The sequence below is a fragment of the Typopeltis vanoorti genome, chromosome 12 (assembly GCF_054136105.1).
Source record: "Typopeltis vanoorti isolate ZY-2024b chromosome 12, IOZ_Tvanoo_1.0, whole genome shotgun sequence".
In the NCBI taxonomy this organism is placed as follows: domain Eukaryota; kingdom Metazoa; phylum Arthropoda; class Arachnida; order Uropygi; family Thelyphonidae; genus Typopeltis; species Typopeltis vanoorti.
Window position 1 is genome coordinate 134,802,662 of NC_143560.1, and position 20,565 is coordinate 134,823,226.

The following is a 20,565-nucleotide window of genomic DNA, read 5'->3' on the forward strand; positions in this document are numbered from 1 at the left end:
ATTAATGACAGTCAATGGACTGCAACCAAAGAGAGTAGAAGTTCAACTGCAGGCCAGTGAAAATAGAACATCTGCGGTTATCTGGTGTGAGATAGACACCAGCAGAACAAAATATACACTTGGATGCTTCTATAGAACAGGGAATGGAAAAGATAATGGGGATAGTAGGTAACAGCAAATAAGCTCAATGAGTGGAGAGTGGGTAATTATTATGGGGGATTTCAACTATGAGAACATAGATTGGAAGGAACAGAGGATAAGGAAATGGAATTAATGCAGTTATTAAAGAATAATTACCTGAGACAGCATGTGATGGAATATACTAAAGGTTTGAGTGTGCTATATCTAGTACAGTCATCCCTCAACTTACAACCGTTCAAGTTACATCTGCTTGAAGATATGTCTGTAATCCCATAAGGGAATAAATAACATTTTCAAGCATGATTTCAAATGAGACTCAAGTAGGCTTAAAATAAAATGGTTTCTATTTTGCAACAATGCATCATGTACAGTGATAACAGCGCATTCAGCAGCAAACTCCCACGGCAGTTGGCACGTGCCTTCAACAGTTCTTCTCCTTCAGTGTTACACAGTGATCAGCATTCATTTTACACAAATAATGGATTCTACAACCGCGTTATCAGCTATTAAGATACCGTTAAAAAAATAAAAATAATAATTCCACGCTACGCTCATTCCCAAGAATTTACGGTCTAAAAAAGATTCACAAACAAAACACACAACTCCAGCCGATAGCCAAAGGTACAGACAGCCCCAATTATCACCTAGCCAAAAAACTAGCATCAACACTCAAGGAGTTATTAGATTCATTTCCTCCCTCTTATATTATAAAACACACAACACTTTGTAAACAAAATCAAAGACATCACACTGGAAAAAGATGATTTATTAGCCAGTTTTGACATCCCTGCCCTCTTCACAAATATACAATCCTTCTATTACAGGACAAATTCCCTCCCGATATCACAGTGTTCTTTGCGCATGTACTACGTTCTGACTATTTTGTGTGTGTGTGGCAGAACACTTTCTACCTACAAAAAGAAGGTACAACCACGGGCTCAATATTATCCCTCCCATTGCTAACTTTTACATGGAACATTTTGAGCAACATGCTCTAGATTCCTCTCCTTTAAAACCCAAAGTCTGGCTGAGATACATTGACAATGTTTTTGCTATCTGTTTGTCCCATGGTTGCCAGACACTAGACACTTTCCTTGGACACCTAAACAAACAACACAAACACATACAATTTGCAACTGAGATTGAAAAGCAGAACACACTTATGTTTCTAGATACACTTGTCACACATCTTCTTTCTGGCAGTCTTTCCTTCACTGTTTATTTGAAACCGACACATACTGGCCAATATATACACAAAAACTCTTACCACCACCCAACACAAAAACTATGGATCATTAATATACTAAACAACAGGGCTTTGAAGATTTTCTCCAATGAACAAGCACTTTTAAAGATGAATTAAAATTTATCAGCAATACCTTCCTAAAAAAATGGTTACAGCCAAAATACTATCAACAAAATGCTGTATAAGACCTCACTTAAAAACAAAAATAAACAAGACTACAATAAAACTGTAAGCATTCAATACATTAAAGGGATATCACACAAAATAAACAGAATACTACAAAAATACAACCTTATAGCCACCTTTAAACCTCCTGCAAAATTAAAGAACTTACTCAACTCATCCAAGGATCTATTAGCTCCACTATCCCACCCCAGAGTATACTGTATTCGTTGCACCTGTAACTTGCCCTACATAGGGGGAAACAGAATGCACAATTCCTATCAGAAAAAAGGAATATAAATGACACATTAAATATAATAACTATGGTCAAGCTGGTCTTTCTAATCATGCCCTGAACACTTTACATAGAATTGACTGGAAAAGCACCTGTTGTTTACACCACACCAAAACATGGCATGAACGTAAATTTAAGGAAGCCTGTGAGATTCTTATCAATTACCCTAATCTTAACAATAATGATGGTCTAAAAATCCCAAGCATATGGAAGGCAGATATTCAACCCAATTAACCTTTCTCCCTAAGAGTTAATTTTAAATAGGACCAAAGGTAATCCAGGATCCTAAATCTAATATAACAATTTCATATCGGTACACAATAAATAACGGAAAAAACTCACGTAGAAAGATTATTTATTAGTATAATTTTCGCCTGTGTGTCACAGGCATCCTCAGTACATTAAGCTCAAAATTAAACACTAACTGACAATTCCAAAAAGCGCCACCTAAGTAGCTGGTGTAAGATAACTAAAAAGGTCAATAACTTTCCTGAAAAAAAAAAAAAAAAAAAAAAAAAAAAAATTAATATAATAAAAAGTTAGGAAAGATTAGCTGATTTGTAAAGTACTATCTCCCATAAAGGGGACAGACGTAAGCCGTCGGATCTGTTTAAGTTAGGAGAATGAAGTAGAGTTTCACATGTTTCTTTATAAAGACGTTCCATGAGAAACTGACTTTTGTGAAGAACTCTTGTCTTTCTCCAATGAACTCTGTGTCTAGTGAAGATGGCATGTTCAGAAAGTCCAGACTTTTCAGGTTTAAAGTATTCAATATAAGATTGGTGTTCTTCTAGCCAAATAGAGGCAGATCTTCCTGTTTGTCCGAAATAAGATAATCCACAAGAGCACAGAATCTGGTAGACACCTGGATGATTAATATGTGGAAGCTTGTCCTTAGGAGAAGTGAGAAAGGTGGAGATTTTTCTAAACGGTCGAAAGGCAACAAAAATATTCAGTGGTTTTAAAACTTTTGCTATACGTTCACTGATGCCTTGTACATAAGGGATAGTAATGCGTGTTATTTCCTCTGTGTTTGAAGAGGAAGACATATTAAAACTAATCAAAGTTCTTTCAATGAAGCAATTCTTATAACCATTAAATAGAAAGGAAGAAGTTATGTATTGTAGTTCTTTCTGTAAAAGATCGTCTGTAGAACAAAAGGAGTGGGCCCGATGAACCAGTGTTTTAATAGTTCCTGCCCTTTGACTGGGATGGTGATGAGATTCCGCATGGATATAATGGCCTGTATGAGTCTTCTTTCTATAAACTGAGAAATGTAGGTTACCATTGTGTACCAATATGTCTACTCACGGTTTACCTCTTTTAAAACTTATAACAATTTCATGTTAAATTAGGACATCACTTTTACTGTAATAAAACTATCTATATGAAAGAATTTTTCTCTGATGTTGTCTTAAATGAAATATAACTTTGATGTAGGTAATTTATTTTATTTCATTTATTTATTGTAATTTTATTTTATTTTTGGTAAAGGTCAGGCCAGTAGCAAAACCATTGATCAAATCAGCATGCTATGTAAAATGTAATTTAGCTTGTCTCTGTATATATATGTGTATACTCCAGATGATGACTTTAACAGGAAGGTTGAAATGCTGGGAAATTAAAATAATTATTTATAACACAGTTGTAGAGTTCATAATTTGTGTAAAATGAACACTTCCTCTTTTGATTTTGTGTTTGAGAAATAGGTCATTTATGTATTTTTCATTTTGAATGAGAAAGCAGGGCCCGATTATGACTAAGAATTCAACCCTTCTTCCGGTTGGTTCATGAGATTCAAGTAGCGTTTTGCACTGCATAATGTGAAAATGTATGGTTAATCTGCAAGAGCCAATGAGAAGGTTGCCAAGGAATTTGTGGAGAAATTGGATAAAATTATTTGCCACAGCAAATATTTAATATGGATGAGGCCTCCTAGTTTTGGAAAAAAATGCCTGAGTGGACATTCATCCACCAAAAGTTAAAATCTATGACTGGTTTCAAAGCTCTTAAAGACCATATTATGATTCTGTTAGGGAGTAATGTCATCATCATCATCAAATTCCTGACATGTACCCTCAAGGGGTGTACAGGATATAATAGTACTACATGAAAAATTTACATCATTACTAACTTCCTATCTACAATTTTCTTCCAAATTATCTGTTACTTGTCAAGACTCCAATATTATCATTATCTGAACTTATATTTCTATCGTCTAAGGCACATTGTACCATATCAATCCACTTATATCTTGGTCTTCCTCTGGGTCGTTTTCCTGCCAACCTGGCAGAGAACACTTGTTTTGCTAATATTTCCTCTCCCATTCTGTTTAAGTGACCATACCACCTGAGGATTAGCCCTGCTAAAGCATTCCTGGATGCCGACAATGTCAAGTTCTTTCCTAATATCCTCGTTTTTAATATGATATTGCCATTGATGCCATCTGTTCACGCCTATAATCTTTCTCAGGACTCTCATATCCGCGGTCTCTACTCTTTGGTCAAGTGTTTTACTTCTGACCCAGCTCTCAGATCCATAAGTTAAAACTGGTTTGAACACTTGTATACAGCTAATTTAGTGTTCCGACTAATTTCTCTTTTATTCCATATGAATTTATTCAGTTGACTTCCTACCATACCAGCTTTGTTAATTCTGTTGTCTATTCCCATATTTAATTTACCATCTTCAGTAAAAATCGTGCCTAAGTAGCTGAAATGTTTTACTTGTTCCACAGGTTCCCCATTCACAACACAGTTGACATTTTCAACAATTCTACCTATTTTCATTGTCTTTGTCTTTTTAATACTGACCTTCATACCATATCTATTACAACAGTTATTCAATTTAGTCAGGGAATCTTGCAAACTTAGTGGATTTATTTAGAAGTATAACATCGTCTGCATAAAGCAAAGAGCTAACATTAACATCTCCAATTCTGATATCATGTTTAATACCATTTTCCTTCATAATGTGATCCATATAGATAATGAATAACAGAGGGAATAATGTACATCCTTGTCTCACGCCAGATTTAACATTAAACCATCTTCCTGTACTTCCTTCAATTCTAACTGCCAACTTACAACTCAAATACAGACTAAGTATTGCTTGATATAATGTCCCATTGACACCATATAACTGTAGCATATTGAATAACTTCTCTCTTGGCACCTTGTCATATGCCTTTTCCAAATCGACAAAACTTAAATACCGATCTTTGTTATATTCCCATGCTTTCTCTACTATTTGTAGTAAAGTGAAGATCTGATCCTGACAGCGTCTATTTGGCCTGAATCCAGCTTGTTCTTCACCAAAGTTAAAATATTACAATACTACAAATATACTTATAACTGATTATGCTGTAATTCTCTAAAGTAAGAATCTTATATATACTCTTAAATATCTTAATCATGCATGATTATCACAATAACTCTCTAATTTTCAGTAGTTCTGTCAAACCACACAAGATAGCATTTATATCTTTTACAATCCTTTATAAATTAGCAATTCCTCACTCTAGACATATTTGTAACTTCCTGTAACATATTAAGGAACTTTATCACAGTGGTAGACAGTAAGATCTAAGGCAACCCTCTCTAAAACAATAGCAACACAGTCTTTAATCAATATCATTAATGTTTCCTTTTCTGCTTTATCAACGTGCCACAAATCTCTCACTCACATTCAGTGAAATACAAATAAAGTCTACTTATCTGCACTTTGTTTCTGTATCGCATCAATGGTCTACCGGAATCTGCCTCTCCTTAAATGAAATGTCCACGTGCTTCAATCTGGCTTTCTATGGACTGCTGGGCTTATTTCTTCTGCGGAGATACGACCGCCGAGTTCCGCTGCTACCTTTATCAGAATCCTCCGGTATGGAGGCACTGCCACCCTTCACCACCGCGAGACGAACACTAGGAGATCCAGGAACAAAAAGCCCTTTTTCAGGGGTGCATGACCCTTATATTTCCCTCTTTTTTCTCGGCGTTTCTCGCATTTCGCGATGTCCAGCCAACACACTCAAGTGGTCTTACGTCAGGGAGTCCAGCCTTCTCCGCTATCGCACGTGCGCTGACGTCACTCTGTTTGCTTGGGGCAAACAGCGTGAAGTCACCGACCCTCATGTTGAATTTGTGCTAACATTCTATATCTATTAATACATATTATTTTATAAAACTCTGCTAAAGGTTTACAGGTTTACACCTCCCTTATTGATTTTAACTTATTTGTGAGTGGTACTAAATACACACTTATTTAATTTCTCATAGTAAAATTTGCTAGATATATTTACATAGCAAATATATCTAGCAAATTTTATTTTATACTCAGAGGCAATCACCTGTATTTATATTTCTTTTTTGTTTGGAAACGCATATTAGATTGTGATAAGATAGGAGTTCCTAAAATTCCACTCTATCACAATCCAACACTGCAATCCAAAATGAAAACATCTTGCACTTATTGATATTAAACTACAAACCCCACTCTCTTTTCCATGTAAAAAGTCTATTCAAATCTTTCTGAAGGGAATTAACATCAGCATTGCTAGTTATAATTCTTCCCAACTTTGTCATTAGCAAATAGCTGAAGATCCCCAGTCAGTCCACATGATATATCGTTTACAAACATGTTAAACAGCAGGGGCCCCAAGAACAGAACACTGGGGCAAGCTGGTTACCCTCCTTTTTTGAGACACTGCACCATCATACACAACCTGCTGGTATCATTCAGAGAGCCAATTATACTATCCATTCCAATACCATCTATTCCCATCCTCTGCAGCTTGTACCTCAACTTATCATGTGGTAATCTATCAAATGCTTTTGCAAAGTCTAAGAATATCAATGTATATGATTCTCCCTTATCTAATGCACTTGTCACTTATCATATAATGCAAGTATATTACTAAAACATGAACTACCCTTTACAAATCCATGCTGACCATCATAAAAAATGCTATGTCCATCAACCAATTCTGCATTCTATTCCTTACCAATCTCTCCAACACCTTGACCACAACAGAAGTTATACAGACTGGCCTATAGTTGGAGACTTCTGTCTTAGAACCATGCTTGTGGAGTGGTACTATTTTGCCCTCTTTCCACTCCTTAGGAACCCTACCCAATGCAAGACTTTCATTAAATAACCAGGTCAAGGGCAGCCATATGTGGTGATATGTCATCCATTCCCAGCCTTATTCACATCTAACCCAACCAACATCTGATACACCTCTGTTTCTTTCACATCCAATTCTCCTAATACTTGTCTCTCTTCTATATATTGCACCGGATCATTTACACCAGTATGATATACGCTGATAAAGTGCTTGTTCAATAATTCCGGTATATCCTTTGCAGCTGTTAGTCTGCTGACATGACTATTCATCAATGTTAATCTGCCATAATTATTCTTCCTCTTGCTTGCCATGTAGCAGAAATATTCCTTGAGTTAACATTGGCCTGACCAGCTAATCTCCTCTCATACTGAACCTTTTCTTTCTTTACCATAGGCATGTCCTTTCTAGCCTACACTTTATACTCTTCATGGATCTGATCACCACCAACTGTCTTGTACCTCCTCCATAACAATTTCTTTTCCAGCACAGCATGCTTGATTTCACTATTCATCCATTTCACTCCTACTCTATTTCTCACTTAACCGTTGGTATACAGTCATACATTGCTTTTGTCAGATACTGCCATGCATTGTGAACATCTTTTCTGCTCAGCTCAGCTCATCTACATAACGTACTGATGCTAAGTGACTACAGAGCTTCCTATAATCACCTGCTTTATACTTCCACATGTATCCATTTTTCGCGGTGACCTTTTCTTGTTTCATTACTTCCCAAACAAGTACCTCATGATCACTCCCATCAGCTGGCGGCAGTGTCAACACTTCATTAACAACTACATCTTGTGAAGTTATCACCAAATCCAAAACATTAAAGCCTCTAGTTGCTTCAATCGCATGCTGCTTAAGATACTTATCTCTCACTACTAATCCTTCTAGTCTATATTCCTGTAATTCAAGTCTCCCATCAGGATCACCTTCTTTTTACATGCCCAGCTAATTTGCCTAAACATTTCACAATCAGTATTCTCTCATTCCCTGGCCTATAACAGCATTAAAGTAATATTAGTTAACCAAAATGCCAAGATGTTATTATAGCAGGAAAAGACAAAAGTGAATAGTTGCGTTCCTCGTGTGCACAGGATAGGTGGACTGCACCATATAATTGCCTATGTTCTCTTTTTTGAGCTGCAAGAAACGAAGTGTTGACCTGTAGAAACATAATAGGACTTTCAGCCCCCTTTTTCCATAAACCCTTCCCCTTCCTCAAAAAAAAAAGTTTATATTTTCAGCCCCTCTCTTTCCCACCCTACAAAAAAAGCGCTCTGCCCACCCTTAAAAATATATGCATATATTATACAAAAAAAAAAGTTTTTTCAAATTAATTATCCCACATTGCCTGCCCTCCACTTCCCTTTTAACCATAACAGCAGAAGTATGCACATCGCAGAAAGAAGACAGGCAACAACATCCAAGAAAAGATATGTGCGAATTTTCTTCTATTATGCTACATATATTTGTCTCTAAAATACATCTGCAATGCCCTAAAAATTCTTGAGTAAAAAAGTCAATGACATTAAAAAAGGGGCACTCCTAAACGAAAGCAGGAAAAATAGCAGGAAAAATAATAGTTTTTAAGAGGAGTAACATGGGAGTTTTTCCAGAAATAATATCTATATATACTAACCTGTTTATTTCAACTTCGCACCACACAGATTCAAAATCTGTGCATGCACTACCAACTTCCACACTTTGCAGACACAATTCCTATGCAATCATTAACTCCCCCTCCTCTTTTCATATTTCTATCCTTCTAGAAAATTATATATCCTTCTATTTCTATTCCTGACATGAGAGCTTCCTAAGACAACTAAGTTTCACTAATTCCAATTATTTTTGGGCATACCATCTCAATCAATGCAACAAACTCAGCTCCCTTGTTTTGAATACTCCTTACATTTGTGTATAAACATAACAATTGCTGTGTGTTTGAGGCCATTTTACCAGCACCAACATGCTTTATTCTAGCTGCTATACTACACCTCTCTCTTCGGTCTGACCACTCCCATTTCCCTGATCCTGACTGTGATTTCCATTCTAACCTGTCTCATCCTCACCTTTATGCATTCCATTATCTTGTGCTGTTGCAATCACATCTTCCTCCTGCCATACAATCCATTGATTTCTGCTATCCTGTTTTACATGTAGACTCTGATCATTTACTACATTAACTCTGTACTTTCTCAGAAAACAATAGCCTTTCTAAATGCCCAACACCAAACCCATTCAAATGTAATCCATCAGCTTTATATCATTCCAACTCCCCTTCAAATTCACTCCACAGATTTACAAATTGAACCCCCCTTTGCCTTACACAACTCAGCCATCTTACTATTCATTATCTCTGCTCTCCTCAATTCACTGTTATCATATCTGGGAAACACGTCTATGACTTTCTCAACAACACTATTCTTCTTTACCTGCTGCAACAACTTCCTCAAGTTCCTATCAACATTTTTTTTCTCTCTAATGTCATTTGTGCCCATGGCTATCACTAATTTTGACACCCAGTATTTCCTTCTCTGCAACAAATCAGTTATTTGCTTCATTGTTCCAGTAGGAAAGCAAGTTTTGTGCACTTAATTAGCAATTACATCTTTAATGATCAAGTCCCCATACACTGATATACGACTATCCTTTGACTCTTTCTTTATAATATTAACTTCCTCCTTCTCCTTATCATCAGCCAATTATCTCCTTTAGTTGTTTAATATCCTCTTCCAGATGAAAATTGAATTTTCATTTTCATTAACTCCTGCCGAAGCTCTTCTACAGTCCCAATGTTTGCTCCCATTTCTAATCGCTCCAGACACTTTTCACATACGTTAATGCTTTCCTTCTTCTTGTTTACCCAAACAGTCCACAAATCTTTCACATTTTTCAGTGCATACATATAGCAGTTTTCGCAATGCATCCACTGTGAAAAATCCAAGGCAGAGCCAGACTTTATACAGAGGCCTTCCATGCTGCTGATGTATGTTTCTTTATGGATGCCATCTTCAGAAGCTGAAGCAGTCAACAAACAAGTAGCAAAACACAATATAAATATTGCATCTGGCAATATGGCCAGTCCATCTCCACTTAGCCTGTTTAATGTATTTTACAATATCCATGACCCCTGATGGAGATCTTATCCAGGTATTTGTCTTCCTATCTCTTAATGCTATTTTTAGCATACTTCTCTCCATGCAATGTTGTGTTGTTCTCAGCTTTTTGTTTAGGGCTGCTGTTAAAATCCATGTTTCTCCTCTGTATGTTAGGACAGGAAGTATGCACTGGTCGAAAGCTTTCCTTTTTAGACTCATAGGGATGTCACTTCTGAATATGTCTCTCATTTTCCCATAAGCTATCCATCCAACGTGAATTCTTCGTTTCAATCTCTTTTCTTTGGCAATCCTCAAAGGATAACAATTGGCCCAAATATACATATGAAGTAACTTGTTCTATTTCATAGTTTCCAACTTTGACAGTTCTATGGTTTATGTATTTATTCCTCATTATTTTTGTTTTTTCCACACTATACACTAATCAAAAACACTTTTTTTTTTTTTCAACACAGCTCAAATCTACCACTACTTTCATTCATGGCACTAGCACCAGTCCTCTGTCCAATTTTGTATATGATTGCCTACTAATTTCTCAAAATCTTAACAATCAATGAAGAAATACAAAGTGGTCTATAGTATGATGTCTGCCATTCTAACACCACTCTTGTGCATTGGCACTGTCTTATCCTACTTACACTCACTAGGCACTTTCTCAGTAGCCAGAGTTTTATTGAGCAGGGTTAATGGAGCTGTCAGTTCCTTAGCACATTCTCTTAAAACATACAGTGAAATCCAAGTCAGTTCCACTGCTTTATTAACTTTCGGAACATTTCAATCCTTCCCATCTCTTCAAGAAATAAAACTTACTTTTCCAGGATGAAATATCTCAATAAAGTGATAATTTCATCCATAATGAGTTTTCTTCCTACTGGACACATAATGAATTATTTAGGATTTTCCATGAAATGTAGAGCGCATCTCTCCTTGTACTCTATTTTGGTCTTCTTTACTATATTATTCACTTTTCTGGCATCAGTCTTATTTCTTCACACAAATGCTCAACACCTTTCTCTTTATATATTGTCCACAAACTCTTTCATCTGCAGTTCCTGTTTGATTTCATTAGTCATTCACTTTAGAATGAACCGTTTTATCTTTTTCACTCGAGTAATGCTATCTGACATTGCATGATAAATATTTCTTTATTAGCCCACAAGTATTACTGTTATCTCTCCCTTACAATTCTTCCATCCATAGAACTGCCAAAAGCTGATTTTGATGATTGTGATAGTCACCTGCTTTATTATCTACATAATTCCTTTCTCCTCGATTCTTCCACATGTCTATTCAGCCTCCAGGTCAAGATTGTATGGTCACTCTGTGCAGTGACATGACTAATATCTCACTTACAGTCAGTTCAATCTCATGCAAGGACCTACGAGGGTGGTCTGAAAAGTTCCCAGCCTAACAATGAAAGAACAAATTTATAATTTCAAAATTATTTTTATTTTTCAACATAATCCCCCTTAAGACTTATATACTTATTCCAGCACCATTATTTCGTCCCTGTAGTGGTTCTCAGTAAGATCTGCAAAATACCCCTTTAGAGCTACAATCACCTCTTGATTCGAAGAAAAATGCTGACCAGCGAGTAAGAGTTTTAGTTTTGGGAAGAGATAGAAGTCAGAGGGAGCCAAATCTGGGGAATAGGATGGATGTTCCAACAATTCATAGTGCAGATAGATCTCTTAATTTTCCCATTGCCAAAACACTTTCAGGCAGGTGCATTGTTCTGATGAAAGACGATTTTTTCCTTCTGCAAACCAGATCTTTACTCATGAATTTTTTCATCCAGTCTGGTTAAAAGATTGGAATAATATTCCCCAGTTATTGTTTTACCCTTTTCAAGATAATTAATAAACAAAATGCCTTTAGCATCCCAAAACATCGATGTCATGACCTTTCCTACTGATGGAACTGACTTCGTCTTCTTTGGCACGGAACAACCGGCTTCTGTCCACTGTTTTGATTCTGGTGTGTAATGGTGAATCCAAGTCTCATCTATAGTAATAAATCAACGCATAAAACCAGTTTTATTCTTGTTAAAACGCTCCAAGCACTGTTCAGAGATTTTCATGCGAGTGCATTTTTGATCTGCTGTGAGCAAGCGCGGCACACACCTTGCGTAAGGTTTTTCTTATGCAATTCTTCATGCAAAATATATCCTACACATTCTTTTGAAATCCCTATAGTTTCAGCAATTTCACGCACTTTGACTCACCGGTCATCCAATACTACATCGTGCACTTGATCTATGATTTCTGGTATTATTACATTTTTTGAACGTCCTTCACGTGGATCATCTTCAAGGCTGGTATGGCCATGTTTAAACTCGGCAGCTCATTCTGTAATTGTCGAAAATGAAGGGGTGCCCATAAACTTTTATGAACTTCGAATGAATTTCTTTTGGCATTAAACCTTCTTTTACAAAAAATTTTATAACTGCATGATACTCAATTTTATCCATTTCGAGGGATACAGACAACAATTTTGCTTCAGACAGCTGTATAAAAAGCAAACTACTTGATAGAATGAATTGCAATTTCACATAGATGCTTATGACAGATAGTGTTGGGTTTGCCATCTATGGTCGAGGCTGAGAACTTTTCAGATCATTCTCATAATCTAACACTCTTGATCCTCATATTCCCTGGGACATTTATCTCTCGAGAATTCCAGAAATTCCATTCCTTTACTACAGTATAATGGTTCCTCTGTTCCTCCAATTTATACTGCTATAGTCAAAATCTCTGATTAGGATTACCACTAAACTAATCTGCATAAACATTTCCTGCTGATTGTCCTGTGTTCCCTGACCTATACCAACTTCCCACTAAATATCTTGTGCTCACTACCTTCACCTTACACAATACACCTTCAAAACTACTACTACAATTTCCTTCCAATTTCTCCACTCTGCAAGGATTCAGCTGATATATTATCATAAGTAATCCTCCACCACCCTGATTGCCCTTCTTATTCTGTTGAAACATGCTATACCCGTCTTCTATTCTGTCAGAAGATCATCTTCTGTCAACCATGTTTCACTGATTCAATTAATTTAGGAGATTCTCAGGCTATTAATTCTGCCAATTTAATTTCTTTATTCCTGATACTCCTGGCATTTGTATAAAGAAACAGTGCATTTTCACAATTTCTGCATCTAGTATTATTACTTCTAGACTCCATTTGACTCTTCAGTATACCATATATTTTCCTATCTTCCAAGTGACTATCCCCATACGATGCCATCCCCTGCTTTAACACTCTCACTTGTCACATCAACAACAATCTCTCCAGATGCCTATGTGCCCTCCATGTGCAAATGCAGTCCATCTCCTGCATACAGCTCTTTGCTATTCTCAAATGCACTTCAAGCATCCACATCTTTCTTATTTTTCTTTCATTTCATCTGCCAAAACAAATATTACAAGCAAACAGAAAGGACCTACCTCCATGGGAAATCCACTCTCTGGCTCTTACAAATTTTTATCTGAAAAACTTAGAGGAAGTCTTTTTCTCCTCCATATAGTTTGAACTTTCCATTTGGGTGTGCTACATCGATGATGTTTTTGCTGTCTGGCCCCATAAGGAAGACACATTATCAGTTTTTCTAGCAAAAATAAATAATCTACATTCCCAGATTAATCATAGAAACAGAAAAAGAAAATAAACTGGGATTTCTAGATATCTTGCTCTCCTTTTGGTGAACTAAACTGCCTGCTATCCTTCCCAAAAAAAAATGGGAATCAAAAACTCTACTGTATTGAGCTCACACTGTATGCTCCAACCAACTAAAGCAAGAACTTCTCAACATCTAACATATGCAAATGAACAACTTCTCAAAAGGACTTTTCAATGCATTTCTGATTCTCATAAACCTCTATCCAACAACCTTGAAGTACAGAGAGTCTCAATTCTATACATTTCTGGCACTTCCAAAACCAATTTCAAGAATCCTCAAGAAACATAACCTAGTGCCTGAATTTATTCTGTTCAACAAACTGTCATCACGGTTTCCCTCTTCTAATGACAAATAATCTCCTCTTTCTCTTCCTGGCACTACAAATTTTCCATATTTTCCTTTGTAGAAAACTGAATGTTTGGAAAAAGAATTATAAGAGCACCAATCCTACACTATTAATAAGAAATCTGAGAAATCTAGCTTAGCACAATATGGAATTGACACTGACCACAAAATCTTCTGGTTGGTATAGAACAAGCTTACTCCATTGATGCCACTTCAAATTATTATTAATATACGGGAGTCAATAGACTCATCGAGGGAGGGCACTTACTCTACAGCTCTCTGTCTCCACCACTCAACCCACCAACTACAACGAATCACAACTACATCAACGCCATCTACTTCCCACTACCACCACTTTCACAGACGATCCATGCCTACGGCGGGATTCGAACCTGTAGCCGTTTGACTAGAGAGCAGATATGCTGACCACTCGGCCAACCCGGCCGGCTGGCATTGCTTTTGTTGTCCTACTCTGAATTGGAATGACTATGTCTTCATATCAAAAACCTGGGAGCCTCATTCTTATCAGATATCAAACAAATTTTTTTACATATATGTACAGGATGATCATAAAGTCATGCAACCACGAAGTAACACATATCTGTTTTGAGGTTAATTACAAGTATATGAAAAATGAAAGTCATAAATGTAGGTTATAATTCACCCTTTATAACAAAAGAAGAATAGAAACCTCATTATAACATGTTGAAAGTGGCCACTTCCTTCGTGAATGCGAACTTTTTAAAATTTTTTTTATCAGGTTTCATGCCACTTTGTGAAGCATCTGCACACTGATGTTTTCAATCGCAGTTGAAATGTTCATTTTCAGCTCACACAGTGTGTGAGGATTATTCCAATAAACACCTTTGAGATACCCATAAAAGAAAAATATCTGGTGATCTTGGACCACGATTCTTTCGAGATGAGAGGGTCACCAAAAATTCTTGCAAAAAAGCATGCAGTACTATTCAACATGTGGCACTGTCTCACTGGAATCAACAATGGCATTTGCCGACATCAAGGAATGCCATCAACTGTGTGAAGATGTCTTGGTAGACAGAACTATTCACTGTTTTTTCAAAGAAAATGGGTCCCACTATATGACAGCGTGATATTGCACACCAAACTCCAATTTTTTGAGAATGCAAAACTTTTTCATGAAAAGCATGTGGATTTTCACATGACCAAGTCTTATTGTTTTTACTATTCATATACCCACTGAGGTGAAACCAGGTCTCATCACTGAAGAAAACTGTATCAAGCATCATCAACAATCTCTTTACCTCATCCATTTTATCTTCAGTCAAAATGGAACTGATTTCAAGTTCCATTTTGACTGATTCCTATCTGCAACAGATCTAGTTTTCTGAAAATGCTGCACAAATCTCATTATCGTCGACTTTTGAGGGATTGCTGTACTCATTTCTTGCAAAATTCCTCAGCAACACATGCATAAAAACAATTAGTGAAATAACTTTCCAAAATGAAAACTTATTGCAGTTAGGAAAGAGACATGTTTCACTTTCACAATGAGCAAAGCTACTGAGAAGAACCTGTACACGTCACAGTGAACTTGGCAACTCTGAAAGTTTGTAACAATATGATGGTGACATCTAGTGGCATAAGGAATGATTATAACAATCTAGAAACAATTGGTACAAATTCAAACTTTTCGTTGTGTGACTTTATGATCACCCTGTATATATCAATTTTTACTACAGATCTGATGTATCACATTGTTCCTTTTATACCATCACTGGCTGTATTATTTTAAATAACTCATTGTTAATGTTCTACCTTGTACTACTATGTTACTGATACTGACCTGTAAATTTCAGGTTGAAATATCTAGCAACTAAAGTTTGTTATCGTTATTATTATTTTACGGTATCTCCATGGTGTCTAGAAACTAATTATGGGAGACCTAAACTAAGTATTATATTCAGAGAGTTCATTATTTTATTTCCTTCTGTGTATGTGTAAGCTAGAAGCAGATAACAAAAATAATAATGGAACTGTACGGTCCATTGTGAGGATAGACTGAGGACAACATACTAAATGCAGTATTTGGGAAAGTGAAGATAATGATGGATAGAAGGTGACATGTTTGAGACATTTAAACTGTTGAGAGATAATTATAATACTAACAATGGGAATATTTTTCATACAGTAGAACAAGGGGTAAGAAAACAGACAAAAGAGTCATCCCCTGGAAGTTGTGAAAGGAGTTGATGACTATAAGTTGAGAAGGACCTTTCTTGAATGGAGGGTGGTTAAATCACGAATGCATTGCCTGATAGAATGATGAATGTGCAGAGAGTGAACAGGTTTTTAAGCAGTACTATGATATACTTTGTGTTGTCTATGGTTGGCTTCCAACGATCAGCCTTGTGATTCAATGAAGGTCCTGAATAATAATAAGTTGCAATGATAACAAAACATTCTGGAAGTAAAATTAAAGAAAAAACACTATTAATGATTTATCTTTTCCTCAGCGATCTTAAATCAGTATACTTTTACATATTATTCGTGATTAATTCATATGAACAAGATATAAATACATACCTTATATATAATGCTTTCAAAAAGTGTTTTATAGCCTTCTTCATCTAAATCAGATGTATAACTATCTCCATATAAGTCATAATCTTTCCGAAGTGAGAAATTTGTTGCACTTGATGAATACCACATATCAGCAGGAGACCTTCAGTGAAAGCAATTTAAAAGATGTAATGATTAGGATTTCTGTCAATGCTAGTAATAATTTACCTTATAAGAACATTTTTCAGTGAAGCATGTTTCATAAACTCATTTGTTAGCTACAGACCTAAAGTATAGTAAAATAAAATACTATACTGTCAAGATCACATGGAATGGAGGCTGGATGCTCTCTGTATGGGTAACATATCTAACAGTCTATCCCTTCCCACAGTATGTTCCCCTGCTCTTTTCTTTTCTCATCACCTTTGAAATATTAATACCAGTAAATATAATCAAATATAAAGTCCCTGTAGTAACCCCCCCCCCCCCGTAAAAAAAACTTACAATTTTTTTTTTATATTTACTTTGATAACATTCCTGGTGTAAGACTTAATGATGGTGAACCACCACTTTTTGACTGAACCCTTAATCTCTATCACAACCACTGCAAGTCTTAAGTATCCAGCTATACTCTATAAGATTCTTTCTGGAAGGTACTTGTACTTTTGCATTCAGATATTCCATGCCAGAAAATGAAACTTCAGAGAAACAAAGAAAGGGTTAGATACCTGAGTGCAGATTTACAAAGACAGGATAGGAAAAATATCTAAACAAAAGGTGCAAGGAATTGAAGAAAGCAATATTATGGGTAGAACAAGAGATCTGTTTAGAAAAATAAATGATGTTACAGGGAAGTTTATCCCTATATTAGGAGTTGTAAAAAATAATTTGGGCAAATGTCAGAAAGAAGAAGCAGTGAAAAAAAAGATGGAAAGAGTATGTAGAGGATCTGCACAAGAATCATCATCATCATCATAACGCTAATTATGGCTATAGACTATATTGGCCTATATCGGTCTCATTATCCATCCAATATCCTTTTTTGAGATCTACCTGGCCTTCTCTTTCCAATCGGTTTATATTTTAGCATTTGTTTGGGATACAAGAAAGATCATAATACTGAAGGAGAATTTGAAAGGAGAGAATTTCTTGAGGAACCCATGATAATGAAAAGTGAAGTGATATCAGCAATGAAACAACTGCCATAAGGAAAAGCTCATGGAGCTGATGGTGTTAGTAGAATTATTGAGAGCAACTGGGGATGAAGTAGTGAATATATTGACTGCAATTTGTCAACAGGTTTGGAAGAAAATATACTGGCCTAGAGATTGGAAAACACCAGTATTCATCCCCATTCCAAAAATATCAAATCCCAGAGATTGTGGGAATTATAGAACTATTGCTTTAATTTCACATGCAAATATGCTGAAAGTGATACAACAAAGGTTGGAGCCATATGCAACAATAACAAGCAGGCTTTAGGAGAAGTAGAGGAACTAGAGACCAAATAGCAAACATGAGATGGATTATGGAAAGAACAAGAGAATTTCAGAGGGAAGTATTCATCTGTTTTATTGATTATAAGAAAACTTTTGACTTCATGGATTACAACAGACCAGAAGTGTAATGAGATCAATGGGAATACCTGAACATCCAATTCTCTTGATAACAGAGCTGTATGAGAACCAGACAGTGTTCATATACATGTTGAATGGAATTTAACGGTGTAGATACAAACACAGATTGATAAGAAAATAACTATTTATTGACTTGTTTGTGTGCTCTGAAGATGCTGGTATTCTATCCAGCATCTTCAAAGCACACAAACAAAGTTTGTTACAGTAGCGAGACAACCGCAATCTGGTGTAACAGTGGGACTAGTGCGAGTAACTGTAGCGTGCAACACAAAGACTAAAGTCCTAATTAGGCACCACCTAAGTTGGAAAAAAAAAAAAAAAAATGGGAGAGACAAAGCAAGTATTAATTTGGTCTTAGGATGACTGTCTCCCAAATCTTTGGTAGATTTATACAGCCATACTTGTTGAGGTTTGGAGTATGTTTCAAGGCTTCTGTTGATTCCAGGAACAACCTCTTTGACTTGTATAAGCGTCTGTGCAGCACTTTTGTTTTTTTTTCCAATTGATCCTGTGTACAGAGTTATCCAAATCATGGTCTGCCAGATTTGACTTGCCATAGCGAAAGTGTCGGATATATTTTTTGTGTTCACTAAGGTCCACAGTTCTTCCTCTCTGTCCATAGTAGGCTCGATGACATGAACTGGGCACTTCACAGACTCCTGGATGTGAAAAAGGAGAGAATCTGTCCTCAGGTGAATGAATGAGAGTTGCCAATTTCACATAAGGTTTAAATATGGTGCGTAGTTGGTGTTTGTTAAGCATTCTAGATATCTTTTCAGATCTCCCTTTAATGTATGGGATGGTAACAGTTTTGTTGTAGTCTTCTGTGGTAGACAGTAAGGGGAATTTTTGATGAGCATTTAGTATTTTATCTATCTTATGGGGATTATAGCCATTGGATAGGAAGGTGTGAAGTAGGTGAGAAAGTTCAGCAGTGAGAGCAATGTCATTGGACCAAATTGCTCTAGCTCTATGGGTTAGTGTTTTTAAGATATCATATTGTTGAGAAGGTTGATGGTGTGATTGTTTGTGTAAATATCTCCCTGTATGTCAGTTTTCTATAAACCGAGAATGATAAGGAACCTTCTGGAAGACATGTGATTAGTGTGTCCAGGAAGGGCAGACAGTCATTGGCTTCTAGTTCCATTGTAAAGTGGATTTTTAGGTGCTAGCTATTTAGATGCACTAAAAATGTATTCAATATGTCTGGGCCATGTGGCCAAATAGAAAACAGCTACGGGATCCCCCTCCCTATCTTTCTCTCCCCTTAGCCAACTTCTACATAGAACATCTGGAAAAGCTAGCTATCAATACAGCCACTCTCAAACCTAGTCTCTGGCTAAGCTATGTTGATGATGTGTTTGCAATATTATCAATTATTATATTAGCAATTAAGTCAATAGATAATTATTTACTTATCAATCTGTGTTCGTATCAATACCGTTAAAATCCAATCAACATATGCGACGAACACATAAGCCTTTCCACACAGTTAAGTGTTCGTATACAACCCTACCTTTTTAATATAAAAAAAAAAAAAAAAATCAGCTAATGCCTTTTTATTCCCGTATACGGGGAGTAGGCGAGGCCATTTAGCCATATCTAACTTTTGGAAACTGAGTGGGCAGTTCAATCTCCACTGGTACTAATCAGAGATAGATGGCCCAAGGCTATCACTAATTAAGCGGTACACAGTGAAAAGAGACGGCTCAAATGTGCCGCCATCTCGTGGTCCCTAACCCTAACACAATATATTTAATGTCTGAAATGATGTGGGTTCAATGGTTGATTTTCTTGAGTTTACAGGATGAAAAACCCGAGTTTCTGGGAGGAAAAACCTGCTTGCCCGTGCCAGAGATCGACTAACTCGGGAACCGGTCGAAAAAAGGCTTAGAAAAATTTCCTCTAGTCGCGACTAGACTCGAAACAAGTCTTCCTTCATGCAGCCAAGCGCCGTGGTATGCAAACGCCACATCCACTGAGCTACACAGGCTCTTACATTTTTAATATTTATAGTGAATATATTATAAGAATGGCTGATTTAGACAAAGATCCAGCTGGAATTAAGATTGGTGACAGAAAAATTTTTTTTACCATATACTGATGATATAACTCTCATAGCATAACCTAAGGAAGATCTGGAGCGGTTGATCGTATTGGTAAAGATGGAAAGTAACAAAGCTGGGTTTAATTTAAACATCAACAAAAAAAAGTGATGGCTTTTGGCAATTTAAATGAATTTATAATAGAGGGAGATAAAATAGAAA

General features: G+C 36.3%; 1 protein-coding gene across 4 annotated transcripts in view; it reads right to left on the reverse strand.

Moving 5' to 3' along the window:
• DNAlig4 (DNA ligase 4) overlaps positions 1–20,565 on the reverse strand; it is a 588,281-nt gene that overhangs the window by 91,907 nt on the left and 475,809 nt on the right. For all 4 annotated transcript variants that reach the window (XM_090401217.1, XM_090401216.1, XM_090401218.1 and 1 more), the window contains one exon: positions 16,686–16,824. In XM_090401217.1, coding sequence (XP_090257343.1) covers positions 16,686–16,824 — 139 coding nt within the window. The remainder of the gene's footprint in view (positions 1–16,685; positions 16,825–20,565) is intronic.